The following is a 15320-nucleotide window of genomic DNA, read 5'->3' as shown; positions in this document are numbered from 1 at the left end:
CTTTTCGATAAAATTAAATAATAGGAAAAAGTTGTACAATAAATCTTAGACCAACAACTGAATCGAGCTTCTGGTTCATCTCATCAGTTTCGGTCATTTTTTCATTTGTTAAATTGAGCTTTTTGATTAACTCCTCCGTTTGGGTTAACTCCTCCTTTCGGATGTCACTTGGAGTAAAGAACTTTAGATGAGTTATTTCATTTGTCAATATAATGTGTTAGAATATTTTTAAAAAGTTGTAAGAATCATTACATTTATGATAACTCTCTAATTTACATGTTTTTAGCATCTTTTTTTGTCTATATTTTGCATTGTTCTTACCTCTAACTTAGCATTTTTAGGTCATTTACTGTAGGAATTCACTTTTAGAGCATTTAGGGTGTTGCATTTCTGCATTTGCATATTTTGGATGAAAACATGTGCTAAAGAGCCAAAAATGGGGAAAAACAAGGACAACTTGAGCATGTACCCGAAGGAGCCATCGAGCTGCAAGAACAAGTCTGAACCCCAACACGATCGAGGAGGATCCAAGAGCATGAAGAGCAACCCAAAGATCCACCCGAGGAGTAACCCGACTTCACCCTCGTGTACCCGATCGAGTAGATCAACGGGCAGGTCTGGGAAGCTTGCAAAGGAGCCCGCCGTAGACCCTCAAACCAGAGAGCGAGAGCTCCTGTGAGAGGACTGAGCGACTCAACATTTTTCTTCTTGTTTTGCATTTTTATTTTGTAGTTTTCTTAGATTTCTATCCTTTACTTTCTCTACTCTACTCTATCTTTTAATACAATGTCATTTTCATTCATTTTGATTGCCTTGTTATTCGCCTCTATGTCCGAGTAGTGTAGTAAAGTTTCTAGGGATGGGATAGATGATTTTGTGTTCTTGATCGGTTAGGAGGCTTTAGTTGATTGTAAATGATTGATAGATTTCCTTCTAGATTGGTGCTCTTAATGCTGTCAACAGACCGAAAGGTTGAGATTAGATCTAGGGCGTTTACAAATGCTACAGGCCGAAAGGAGTAGATAAAATGCTTGATTTAGCCAATGCTAGAGGTTTACTTAACTCTGAGTAACAAAATTAGATGAGTTTAAGTCTACTGACAATAATGTATCGTTCTTAATGCATGCTTGTTCATATTGCTAGTGGGACAATATGGTAATGTGTTCAAGGTTGATTGTTGCGAGTGCGAAAGTGTGGTGACAAGGTCTTAGAGGTTCATTGTCTAGGAAATAATTGCTTGAGGCATGTAAGGCATCTGTACTGGTCTAGAACACTTAGGATTTGATTACCCCCATCCTTAGGAACTTTTGTATTTTATTTATTTGCATTTCTTTCACTTACTCGACTACTTACCCGATCAGGTACACGATAACCTGTATCGAGTAATACCTCGATCTGTTCATATCTCACTTGCATACTCGATCACCCCACTCGATCCTGTACTCGATTGCTTGCATCGAGTGCTTAGGTCGTGTGGTTTACTTGTTTATATTCTTTTACTTTGTTTATTTTAGGAATCGTTAGAACCAAAACCCTAATTGCTTGGCTTGACTTGCATTGTTCTGATCATATCCTTCCTGCTAGCAATACACAACCATTTGGATTGATAACCCTTTGTACTACAACTGCATAGGGGATTGATACCCTGGGTGAAAACCTGTCTATCAATTTACCTCAGTAGTTAAAACTTCTGGATTTGGTTCAGCTTCCTTCTCTTTTGTGTTTCGTTCACCTTCATTCTCTCTATGCAAGAACCGTATTTCTTCTTTTCCAAAAAATTATTCTTCATTTGATTTGTCCATTAAAACACTGATTCCTTTTTCAAGAATTGCTCGCACTCTTCGTTTGCTCCAGTTGTTCTCATACCTAACTTCAACTTCTTGCAGCAATTGTAGCTGAAAAAAACATTAGAAGCTTTTAGTACATTGACTAAGAATACTTTCCCTAACATTCAAAATACAAGTAGAAAACCAATTCTTACCTCCTTAGCAATCTGAGTCTCAAAAGTCTGAGCCACATGCACTGCATTTTGTTCAGTGGGAGACCTGTTAGATGGACAGATCCCATCACCACACTGCAAATATAAATATTTTTAGGAAGATTTAGTGCATAATTAAGAATACTTTCCCTAATATTCAAAATATAAGTAAGAAATAAACTCTTACCTCCTTAGGAATCTGAGTCTCAAATGTTTGAGCCACATGCACTGCATTTTGTTCAGTGGGAGAATTGTTAGTCGGAAGGATCCCACCACCACTCTGCAAATACAAATCGTTTTTAGGAAGCATTAGTACATGATTAATTATATCTTCCCTAACATTTAAAGTAAAAAAATGAAACAAACTCTTACTTCTTTAGGAATCTGAGTCTCAGATGTTTGAGCCACATGCATTGTATCTTCGTATAGGTCCTACAACCCAAAATGATTACGGAACCCATCATATTTTTACATGCATGAATAAATTTTATTGAAGTAGATTTAGATTAAATAAGATATATTTTTACCTGATCGTCTGTATTCCTAGCTTTATACATTGCCAAACTCTCTTCTATTTTTGATAACCGGTAATTGGTAGCTTTGAACCCATCCATAAAATTGTTGTACAGATTGTCTATCTTCAAGGAACTTGATTCAAAAATCATGTAAAGTTTATCTAGCTTCTCCATTAGTGACTCTTCCGATGATGATGGCTTTAGTGTCTCCTTGTTACGGAACTGGTAAGATTTGATAGCAATTTCTTCCATCACTGCACCAACATCCAATGCTCTTTTTTCCCAGTCTTCAATTGTCAATTTGTATCCCTTGTTCAGTACTTCTATAAGCATACTCCAATCTTGATTCGGAGTGTTTTCCATGAAGACTGTATCTTCTTCATCATCAGGTACTGATGGTAATATGTGAATAACCTTGAGCTGCACACAAACAATTTTTGTTTAGTTAGACAATCCTAAATTACTGTTAGTCCTTCTTGAAATTAAAGAGAATATTATTTTGACACAACTTACATGGTTTGATGCTTCAATGTTCTCCACTTGACCAATCGAAGGATTAACTGTATGTGTGTATTTTTCACACAAATATGCTATTGGTCGCTCAATCACACTCAATGTGCTGAAAGGTGACTTCAACATAGGAACTGACTCAAGGATCCACAAGTGCAGTGCCAACGGATATCCATGTAAGTCATATTTAATGGGACATTTTTCTTTACTGCTGTAATCAGAAGATTATATGCATCTTTCCCCCACATATAATTAGCAAAGATATCCAGATGCTGAGCTCTCTTAAGGTTTTTTGCGGGAAGCTTGTTACCTTTGTACCTCTAAAGGAAGACACATTCAATAAGGATCAACATCGTAAGAGAGAGCCTTTCATCTGCTGCCTCTTGATCAGTTTCTCGTAAAATATCCAAAACATCTTCATATGTGTGAGCATCTTCACTGTTAGCCCAATTATAAAGATTATGTCATTGATCTTCATCACCTCCCCCATTCAGTGCATTTCAATCTAGTGACCATATGGAATTCTCTAATTGAGAATCTCATAGGTTGTCTGTGACAACCCATCCCGCGGACCCCACTAGCCCACCGCTAGCCTCCCCAACAAACCCCAAGCTGGCCCTGCAGGGCAACGATCCTAATCCCTCATTGTGGAAAGGAACTATACATCCAAATTCACCAGTAGGTTATTGGTGCATCAGGTGTTCCTCGAACCCTGGTCCCCACCCTTTAACAACCTGCAGATCAATTGGTGACAGCTTGTCCTGTGGGAAGGTTGTTAAAGGGTGGGGACATGGTTCGAGGAACGCCTGGCGCACCAATAACCTACTGGTGGATTTGGATGAGTAGTTCCATTCCACGGTGAGGGGTTAGGATCGATGCCCTGTAGGGCCAGCTTTGGGCCTATGGGGGCAAGCTAGCGGGGGGCTAGTGGGGTCTACGGGACGAGTTGTTTCAAAAAAATCGATTTTTATGTGACAACTTGTCCTGCGGACCCCACTAGCCCACCGCTAGCCTCCCCAACGGACCTCAAACTGGCCCTGCAGGACATCGATCCTAACCCCTCACTGTGGACAGGAACTATTCATCCAAATCCACCAGTAGGTTATTGGTGCGCCAGGCGTTCCTCGAACCTTGATCCCCACCTTTTAACAACCTTCCCACAGGACAAGCTGTCACCAATTGACCTGGCGTACCAATAACCTACTGGTGGATTTGGATGAATAGTTCCTATCCACAGTGAAGGGTTAAGATCGATACCCTGCAGGGCCAGCTTGGGGTCCGTTGGGGCGGCTAGCGGTAAGCTAGTGGGGTCCGCAGGACGGGTTGTCAAATTGTCCTCCAAAATGCAGTCATAGTTCATTTTTCTTTGATAAATTTAAACTCCTTCTTAGAAAACAGTGTACCATCTTCTCTAACATCATTATTCCTCTGTTTATAACCTTCAAATAGGTCCTAGGAAGGAATTCTTGATCCTCTCATACTCTGCAACTAAGAGGATGCTTTTCACTTTTGTGATGCCATTTTAGTTTGGAAACTGGTTTATCTTCACGTCTGATCTCGGTTCCTCTCCTATGTTGAAACAAAGCTCATGAAGCTTGATATCTGTAGGGAAAGAATCACCCATGACCTGCATAGAACACATAACGTGTCAAGAAAGCCATCATAAATTACATAGAGCCTTTCCGAAATTTAAACAAATAAGCAAATCAAGTCAAAGACTGACAATTAAATACAATCCAACTTTAGTGTCCCCATATTTTCACAAACAGAACAAAACCCAACTAAATAAAATCACACACACAATCCTATTAATTTACACAAAATCAAACACATAATCACACACAAAATTACATACAAAATCAGGAAACCATCATAAATTATACTGACCCTTCCCTAAATCATATATATAAAAAGTAAGGTTTCACTCTCTCCTTATTGGTCCACTTGGCAATGCAATTTTAACAAAAATAAATATTTATATTAAAACACAAATTTAAAAACAATTAATTTCACATTTAACTCACATAATATAAAACTGAAATCATATAAATTCCCCCTATGCATTAACTTTATTTCTCCACTAAGTTGTATCAATCAATTGCATTAAAACAAAACAATAAATTAGAATTGTAACTCTCATTTTTCTAAATGTAATTTTTCATCATTTCTCTTCCTATAGATACTCATTATATTATTCTCTTAGTCTATCACTCTTTCATTCTCTCATCTTCTTCTACTACTCTCAAATCTCTTTTTCTTTTTTTTTTTTGGTTTGTATTTTTTTTGTTATTGTTGTTGTATGGGTTATAAAAAAACAAATCAAATATCATTGTAAAAGCTTAGTTTTAGAGTTTGGATGATATGTATATCTTATATATATTTTTTAATCTTTTAAAAGGTTTATCTCTATTTTCTATTTTATATTAACATCTTATAAGTTGAAATGATCCATATCTAATTATCTAATGTCTCTGGTTATCTCATATAATCATGTATCATTTTTAATAATTTATAAAGATCAATATAATATTTAAAGATCAATATATTTATCCATTTATAAAGTCTATTTTGTTTTGTAAAGTCTATCAACTCTATTTATAAAGACTATGTTGTTTTGTGATCCAATTGATAAATCTGCAAATATCAATATAAGATATATTATTTTTTTATGATTTGAGGTTTTTGAAAACAAAAAAGAACATAATTAAACAATAGGTTTTTGTGTGATTCATCAAAATAAAAAATGATCCAAAAAAGAAATCATATTCAACTGGAACTTAAATATAAAAATAAAATATAATTTTAAAAATACCATTTAACTAAATTCTCTAAAGATGAAACCATTAGTATGAAATCTAGCACTATAAATTAAATTGATGAGTGAAAAACAAAAAAAAAACTAAAAAATATATGTTATCCTTGGGGTTTTAAAAATCATTGAGATTGAAGAATTCATATAATTTTATAAGAAAACTAATTTAGTTTGTCACTTCAAAAGTAATATTTTTTTATTTTGAAATATTATGTGTAAGTGTTGAGTTTATATCAACAAACAACCAAATCATGTGAATTTTGATTCGGCCACTTGATATTCCTTTTATTTTAGGTTATAAAAAATTAAAGGCATGTAACTACATTTAACTCAAATGTAACTCCTATCCAATAATTGTACATTAATTCATTTCTCATACTAACTTATTTATCTTTCAAGAGAAAATATTTTTGGTTAAATTTATTACTTTTTTATTTATTTTGGTTGGCTAAACTTATATTCATATTTTGGTTGGCTAAATTAATATATTTCTTTGGTAAAATTATTGTTTATAATATATTTCTCATTTCAATGTTTAAAGCAATATATCATCTATATAAAAGTAAGGTTTTGGTCTCTCCTTATTGGTTGATTTTCATTTAAGGTTTGGTTCTAACAAAAAAATCAACTTTATTTGAGAATTAGATGTTCCTATTCATTTTTGAACGATCAATGTGTAACATAATATATATAAGCATTTTGTCTTGCAATCACAAGTTCCATTTCCATTGCTTAACTTCATGGTTAAACTATAATATATGTTGTCCTATTTGTAGGAACAACAACATACTTATTTAATATATTTAAAAGAACAGAAAATTAATCGAAATAAACATTTCTCCAAATTTTATAATTCAATCAGTGTGAGTGTACTTATTACTTTGAAAAACCTTTACATTGAAGCTCATAAAATCATATAAGAAAACTAAAATACTATGTCACTTCAAATTTGGAAGAAAACACTTGGTATTCCTTTTTAAAAAAAGTCAAGACACATATAAAAATTTATTAATATTTAACTCACTTTAAAGGCATAAAAGGTCGTTTAACTCAAAAATAAATTCTATCCAATAATTCCATACATTCCTCCCACATATATATATATGTTCAAGATTATCTTTAAATATTATAGAATATTTTTGTTAGCTAAACTTATAGTCACATATATACAATATATATACATAAGAATTTATGTTACTTATTAACACCATAATTCGACCCATTATTCGCTTAACTCAAAATTGGTTTCAAAGCCAGCTAAAGAAAAACAGAAACGATCTTATTGATATTAGACCAAAACATGGGCATACAAACATAATCACTTACACGGAAAATACTTATTTTTTAAAAATAACTTATTATTGCAATATCAACGTATGAAGGGTTTACATAAGCAGTTAATTAGAAAATCTAAAATACAATAAATGTATTAGGAACAATATCAGTCAATGATAAGATTGGATCCTCAAAAGCAAGATTCAACATTCTCATAATTCATAAAAAATAAACGCCACAATTGTACACATCTAAACGAAATGGTATAAACATATAGTGTATAAATACAAGTGACTGCGAAGCCCGTATATGTCTAATTAAAACAAAATAATACAAAAGAGACAACGAAAAGGACAAAAAAACAAAAAAGTGTCAACCACACCACAACCCACGCGTTGCGTGGGGAAGCACCTAGTTTTCAAATATAGTAGAAATTCATAGTAGCTAGTCAAATTTACATTAAATCAAGTCAGCAAATGAAGTTTAATGTATAAAAGACACTGAACTGAAATATAAGCAAGTCCAAATTTAGGAGTTATAGTCATCAAAGAGTGACAACTAAATAAAACTCAACTCTATTATCCTCATTGTTTCACAAACAGAACGAAACCCAATTTTTTAAGGTTTTTGTGGATTTAAGGAATTTAAAATCAAACACACAATCCTATCAATTTATAAAAATCAAACACATAATCACACACAAAATAATACAATTTTTACAATAGAAGGATAATAGTATAAAATTACTTATTTTTTGGAAGAATCCACAAGAATATGTTTGATTTCGCATGCAATTGATATAGGTTTTAAGAAAATTCAAAATTAAAGACACATAAACACAGCGAAAAAGAACCGCAAAACGAAATATGTTGAGATAATGGTGGCTACTTTTTATTTCTAACCACGACGAGATGAAGCGTGTCTAGTTGCTTATATCAGATCTGTTGGCGAAATTGAGAAGATGGGTAGACCGCCGGGACGATGCAAGACAACAATATGCCAGCGACGACAGAGACCGATAAAACGGCGATCATATGCTAACCACCACCGTATCAGATTTCTTGGGATGAGGTGAGGGAAGAAGATGTGATTTCGAAAATGTGAAGGTGGTTTGAAAAATATTTGGGGTTTGAGAAGAAAAAAAATTGTATATTGGAAACACTTGTTGGGTTCTAAGTTTTGTTGCCCCAAAACTTGCTAGATTCGATTTGATTGGCCAGATTCAAATTTCTCTGTTTCTCTGTCGCCGGAAAAAGATTCCAATTTTTTTGTTTCTTAATTCCTCTTTATTATATTTAAATATAAATTTTCTACTATTTTTGTCATGTTAAAAAGGGTATGCTAAATTTGGAAAAAAAAAACTAAAAATGATGTTATTATTGTCGATTTGTTATAAAATAAATATGATTATCCATCACTACTACATGTGTCTTCTATCTCAGTGACACTTGTTCATTATATGCAATATATGTCTTTATGATGAAACACTTAATCACCATTTGTCAACAACACTCATATACGGTGTATTTGTGTCTTTAACAAATATATGAGTCATCATGTTTTCCTTTCCACTATAAAAAGAGATTATGCACATGAGAAAAATTGTAAGAAAAGAAGAAGAAATTATAACTTCGTTACTTACCTCTCGTCTCTCTCTTTATTATTGTAGTGTACTAGATTAGGACCCGTGCTAGAGCATGAGTTGTATTTCGTTTTATTTATTTTATAATTACCATAATGAAATATAATTTATATGATTTTTTATAATAATTTTTTGGATAAAATATTATGAAAGAAAATCATATGCAAGTTTTTTAGTCATCATTGGATCATGCTATACACACGCTGGTCCTTTTCATCGAAAATAATAGTCTTCAAACACCTCATTTAGTTAACATTTGATATATCATTTAATATTTGCATATTACATTTAATATAGCATTTAATATTAACATTACATATTTTGTGTTTAAGTATATGAATATGAGCGAGGTATTTTTTGTGTGAGGTGATTTGTATCATTTATATTGGCAGTTTTGAAGATTCTTCCGTGATTTTAAATTTAATTATAGATTAAGATATTAGGAATCACGAATAATTATTATTATTTGCTTAGATTTTATTCCTTTTTTATGCTTACCAGTATTTTTTCAGTGGGCAATTAATTTGGAATATTCTGTTTATTGTTTTTGGAAACAACGTGATGTACCAATTAAATCTTTGGAGGATATATATTGGTGTCAGTAAAAAGAGAATTAAGAATATACTGAAATTAATTGTCTAAAATCTATTCAAATTTTAATCTTACTAAAATGAACAGTTAGATGGGCTACACCTAACATATATCTTATAACAAATTAATATCAAATTTTTTATAACCCATTTGTAACCTACTATTAAAATTATATAGTCTACAAATTTGAATTCGTCTACTTCCGTTTTATTAAATAGGAAATGTTATTATACATATATATATATATATATATACACATATACATATATAATATAATATTATTATTTATTTGCATTATTTTTTATAACACAACTAGATGAGGACCCGTCCGATGTGCGGGTTTAAAGTTTTATAAATTAAATTAAATTTATTAAAATTTGTTGTATGTTATATATGAATTTTATTTTTGTTATAATACACTGATTTATATCCATTTACAAATCTTTTATATATGTTACTATTAAAAGTATAATTTTTATACCTAAATGTACTCTTGTATATTACAAAAATATTCTTTATCACCATCTAGAAACTGTCTATATAAACACATTAAACCAAGTATATTACTTTCACTTCTGCATAGTTTTTTAATTACTAAAATTGTTGGCTCAAAAAACATTTTGAATAAAAATATATTACATAATATACTAATCATGATGTATCATCACAATAAGGTGTGACCACCATGGAGAAAACATCGGCTCCGCCTTCATCCCTTATGGAGAGAACCTTGCGTCCAACCTCCTCCACCATGGAGAGAACTTTGGCTCCGCCTTTCTCCCTTGGAAAGATAACCTTGCGTCCAATCTCCTCCACCTTCCTCCCTTGTGGAGATAACTTTATGTCCAACCTTCTCTACCATAGGGAGAACCTCGGCTCTGCCCTCCTCCTATGTGGAGAAAATATGTTCACATCTTTTTGTTATCTCAAAATGGTTTGTTCCGACAACCAATGAAAGTAAAAACAATTTTCTAACTTCACAAAAAATCTTTTGATAGTAATTAATGTTAAATTTTTCAATGTATTCGTGATAGTAACTATGCCAAAGTGAAAGTAAAATAGTTGGCTTAATGTGTTTATAGATAACATAATATACTAATCAATGAGGTATCATCACAATAATGTATGACCGCCATGGAAAAAACCTCGGCTCCGCCCTCATCCCTTATGGAGAGAACCTTGCGTCCAACTTCCTCCATCATGGAGAGAACCTTGGCTCCGTCTTCCTCCCTTGGAGAGATAACCTTGCGTCCAACCTCCTCCACTTTCCTCTGTTGGTTAGATAACTTTGTGTCCAACCTTCTCTACCATAGAGAGAACCTCGGCTCTGCCCTCATCCTGTGTGGAAAAAAAATGTTCACGTCTTTTTGCTATCTCAAAATAGCTTGCTCCGACGACCAATAAACGTCAAAACCTTTTTCAATCGTTACAAAATCTTTTGATAGTAACTAATGCTAATTTCTCAATGTATTCGTGGAAGTGTCTTTGACACACCATGATATAGCCTTGACACACCATGATATAGCCTCTGTCTCTGTAACGCTTCAACCGCCACATTGTTTAGTGAGCCCATGTCTACTCTCAGTCCATGGGTCCATCTTCTCAAGTGGGCCCTACATTTATTCCCGCCTTGTGGACCAACCCATATTCGATGGTCGGTTTGTTACGTCTGGAAGTCTTATATGTCGATTTATCAACAACGATTTATTTTTTTCAATCTATATATCTATCAACAACGATTTATTTTTTCAATCTATATATCTACGTTTGTTGTACGCTTGTGTTTGATTAGCCTATTTTATCAATTCATTTGGTTGATGAGCTTTTATTCGTTATCTCTCTTTCGGATTGAATAATTAATGGTAATAATTATGTTTGCAAAAAAAAAAAAAGTGTTTATAACCAACGATTCAAGGTTGAAAAATTGAAAGAAAATTATTTTGGCATAATCAAAGAAACGATAGAAAATTATAAGCATGTTAATATATGAATCCCGAATCATTCAAAGATTAAAATATAAATTAAAACAATCTAAAAATACTACAATAAAATTTAAAATACAGTATTAGAAAAAGATGACTCATATATAAATCTTATTTTTGGTCAACATATTAATCTTAGCTATTCCCAACTGAAAAAAGAGAAACTAGTAGAAAATTTTGGTTTAAGAAATTAAGAAAAATTTACCTTCCCATTAAAATATATTTCCAATTAAACAAAGTTGAAAACAATGTTTTTGAATAAATTATTTAAATATGAGGCGATCTTTGATTATATCGAAGTGAGTACAAAATTTAGAATTAATATTAAAAAAATATTTTCCTTAATCTTTTTTTCTGTTTTTTTAATAATTAATACCTTAAAATTAAAAATAAGTAAATAATATTATAATTTCGAATTTTATGAAATATATATAATCTCTTTATAATTATTTTAAAAAACTTTTTTTTTCTGAATTCTGAAATTTTTTATAATTATCCTTTTACTTTATTAATATTTTTTAAAACAAAATATTTTCTTTTTGTTGTTATCAAATTCTTCCTATTAAATATTTACACATGTCAAAATCTCAGATTGATAACTTAACACATGTCAAAATCTTGTTAACGACTAACTTTCAAAACCCAACTTTATATAAGAAGATTATCCTTTTTAAAAAGATGTATTTCAAAAAAGCATTTTTAACAAATTCTTTATTTATTTTAAATAAGTTGAAATAAAATACGAATTTCTCAATAAGTTTTTTTGGTTACCCAAAAAACTTATCACTTTGTAACAAATGTTATACTTTTGCTAATTTGTTACAAAATAATTAAGTTTGAAAGATTGTATCAAATTGGCCCATAACCCCAAAAAGAAATAGAAAAAATTGGAATTGAAAACATATAAATCTTTCTCTCGATTCTGATTCTCAAATATTCAGAATTCTCGGGTTTCTCTACTAAATCTCTCAATTCCCGATCAAAGAAATAGAAAGACAGACAGAGAGAAATCAATGGCTTCCATCGACTCCGACGTTCCTATGATCCCCGCTGGCGAAGCCTCCAGCAGCACCGTTCCTTCAAAGAAATCAAAACGCTTTGAAATTAAGAAGTGGAGCGCCGTCTCTCTTTGGGCTTGGGGTATATCAATCAACAAACCCTAAATCTTCTCATCGCTTTTCCACTTTCGTTTTTTTTTAATTCGCTCTTGTTTGATTTTCGCAGATATCGTTGTTGATAACTGCGCTATCTGTAGGAATCACATCATGGATCTCTGTAAGCTTTTCAGAGTTATAGATTACTTTGGGGGTTTTGTGAATCATCTTGATGCTTAAGTTGTTTTTGTTGTGGGTTTTAGGTATTGAATGTCAAGCTAATCAGGCTAGTGCTACCAGCGAAGAATGTACTGTTGCTTGGGGTAAGTTTCAGTTCTTGTATAGTTATATTCTGCTGTGTTTTAAATGGCGAGAGGCGAGGTGAGGCGACAGAGGGTAGGTTTGGCGCCTGCGCCTAGGCGAGATTCGCCCCACGCCTTTGGTGTATGAGGCGCAACTGCAAAAAACAGACATAAGGTTAGTCATAAATCATCGATTCCTTACCATGTAAGCACAACCTGAGTCTAAAACCAATAGCTTATCATTTGAAATTGAAACATAGAGAAAGAGAGAAACCCAATAATAGTTATAACAGAGATTTGAAAACAAAGGAAAAGCCAAAGCCAAAGCCAATCATGAGTCTGAAACAGAGAAATGAAAACAAAGTAGAAGCAAATCCAACGAAAGTTTAAAACTTAAACACAAAGCCTAAAAATCCGTCTCATCATCATCAAAAGTTTAGGGCTTCTAGCAATAAATTCACAGCAATCAACAAAATCATTCTAGAAACATTTTACGTAAGCAAATATTGAGAAAATATTGAGAAGATATTGAGGTTTAACCATATATTACCTATTACAATTGCAGGCGCTAAGCGAGATGAGGCGGGCTCCATGGCAAGGCGTCCCGAAGCAAGCGCCTTTGGTCTACCGCCTGGCCTCGTCTACTAGAGGCGCTACACCCTTATAATCACCTCGCCTCTCGCCCAGGCGCGCCTAGGCGACGCTTTTTTAAACACAGATATTCTGACTTTGTTTCAGTCTAAGATTTTTTTGGTTGTTGTTTTGCATCTAGTGAAACCAAAGTTATATCCAACTCTATATCTTTGTGTTGAGTCTGGATGTAAGTAGTTGTATACTTGAATAGGTTTGTTGATAACAGTGACTAGTAGTCTAGAAGAGAGGCAAAATTTTGTTTCTGGCTAGACTTAGGTTAGCTTGTTTGCTTCTTTAGTTTTTCATATATGCTTGTTCTCTCATTCTCTGTTTTGTTTAATCTGATTGTTGAATGTTTTGAATTAATGGTTGTTTCACTATCCTATGGAATACATGTGTTCCTTACCTTTTGTTTTTATAATGTTATTGTATGATATGTAGTTACTTAAAAACTAAGGAACTCTATGCTGTTGTTGTTGCCTCCCTCATGAGTTGGTGCCTATAAGATACTAGTACTGCTCTCTTTTTTTGGTCTTGCTTTGTGGGTGATTGTGAGATTGTTTGGTTGTGCAAAATTAGTTCTTATTTTAGGCCTGCAAAGGAAAGATTTAGCCGACAAGAACATTTTTGAATGCTCTGGGTTCATAGCCGTATATGTTTCTCCATTGCATGCCTGAAACTGAGATTAATAGTTTGTTTATCACATCTTTATGGTAGAACTAGCTTTTTTAATGTTTAGTATCATGGATTGGTAAACAAACTTGCCATATTTTGACTTGTAGGGGTTTGCAACCATGCCTTTCACTTCCACTGTATCAGCAGATGGCTGAAGACCCGTCAAGTGTGTCCACTGGGTATGTTTTTCTTTTTTCTAATCTACAAGCTCTTACTCGTCGGGTTTCCCTTCTCATTGTTTTGTTTTTTCTTCTTGCTCGGTTTTTTTAACAGATAATAGCGAGTGGGAATTCCAAAAATATGGTCATTAAACCTACAGCTCGCGTCATTCGGTTTCTTTGGTTACCGCATATAATTCTAAGACTTGCAGTTTTCTCTTAAATTTCTTCTGAATCTGTTGGTATGTCTTTGACGCAAATTAAACAATTGTGTGCTTAATGAAACCTTTGTTGTTATAAGACCATCACGAACCCAAAATAAGTTTCAATTATTAAATGCATTAACCTCATTCTTCTTGGCGACAGACACTTTTGTGATACTCTTCTAATGCTACATGTAAAGCTTATCAACTTTGAAAGTCTATTTACAAGTTTAGCGAACAAAAAAAAAAAAAAAAAAACTTTGAAAGTCATATAGAAATGGTTAAACTTTTGGTTGTATGGAAATCTTAGCTAGTAGAGTAGTTCCTTTGAAAATAGAAAAGTTTTTTAACAAGTTAACACGTGCTCATATAGGTAGATTTCTTGAGGAGATAAAAACATTCGATATTGAAACAATTTCGTTGTTATTGGGCCAGTGATTTGGGCTTAGGACCCAATGCTTTTTTTCATTTTTTGGCCGAACTCAAATCTATAAATTGTTGTTTTTGTAGCCACGAAGGTGAAATTTATTGTATACTATATAATCTATATATATAAAAGAAAAGTACAAATTCAAAAATTGCACAAAATTTCCGAGAACGCCCTTCAATTAAGCATAAAGAAGAGGGTTTATTAAAATTGGAAGGGATAATTTGGTAAAAATATAGGAGGAAATTGATTACTCAACCCGGAAGAGATATGATCCGCGTGTTTATTCGTTTGCCCGGTGAGGATCCGCGACTTTTACCTAAAAACCTGGTGATACAGTGGATATTTTTGGTCCATTTTGAGGCTTTGTAAGCCCAGTAATCTGCATCCTTCTAGTTTCATTCTTGTATCATTGTATTCACCCTTGTTTAATCACGTTGCATTTACTGTCCTGCATTAGTATGGTTCTTGCTCTTGTTAGGATCACTTTTGTTTTATTTACACTGTTCACTTTGCATTTAGT

General features: G+C 32.9%; 1 protein-coding gene across 2 annotated transcripts; it reads left to right on the top strand.

The window, feature by feature from the left end:
- Nucleotides 1-12095: 12095 nt before the first annotated feature.
- LOC104790623 (RING-box protein 1a) lies at nt 12096-14517 on the top strand. 2 transcript variants are annotated; one of them, XM_010516404.3, is made up of 5 exons: nt 12096-12445; nt 12530-12580; nt 12663-12722; nt 14117-14188; nt 14283-14517. In XM_010516404.3, the coding sequence occupies exons 1-5, from the start codon at nt 12319-12321 to the stop codon at nt 14318-14320; spliced, it is 348 nt and encodes a 115-aa protein (XP_010514706.1). In that variant the 5' UTR covers nt 12096-12318; the 3' UTR covers nt 14321-14517. The 2 variants fall into 2 exon arrangements, 1 of the variants encoding a protein (XP_010514706.1); XR_015558874.1 differs by having other exon boundaries at nt 12189-12445; nt 12663-12876; nt 13267-14188.
- The last annotated feature ends 803 nt before the right edge of the window (nt 14518-15320 follow it).

Source organism: Camelina sativa, chromosome 6 (genome assembly GCF_030686135.1).
Source record: "Camelina sativa cultivar CO46 ecotype springtype chromosome 6, ASM3068613v1".
NCBI lineage: Eukaryota > Viridiplantae > Streptophyta > Magnoliopsida > Brassicales > Brassicaceae > Camelina > Camelina sativa.
This window is presented reverse-complemented; position numbering and strand designations above follow the sequence as displayed.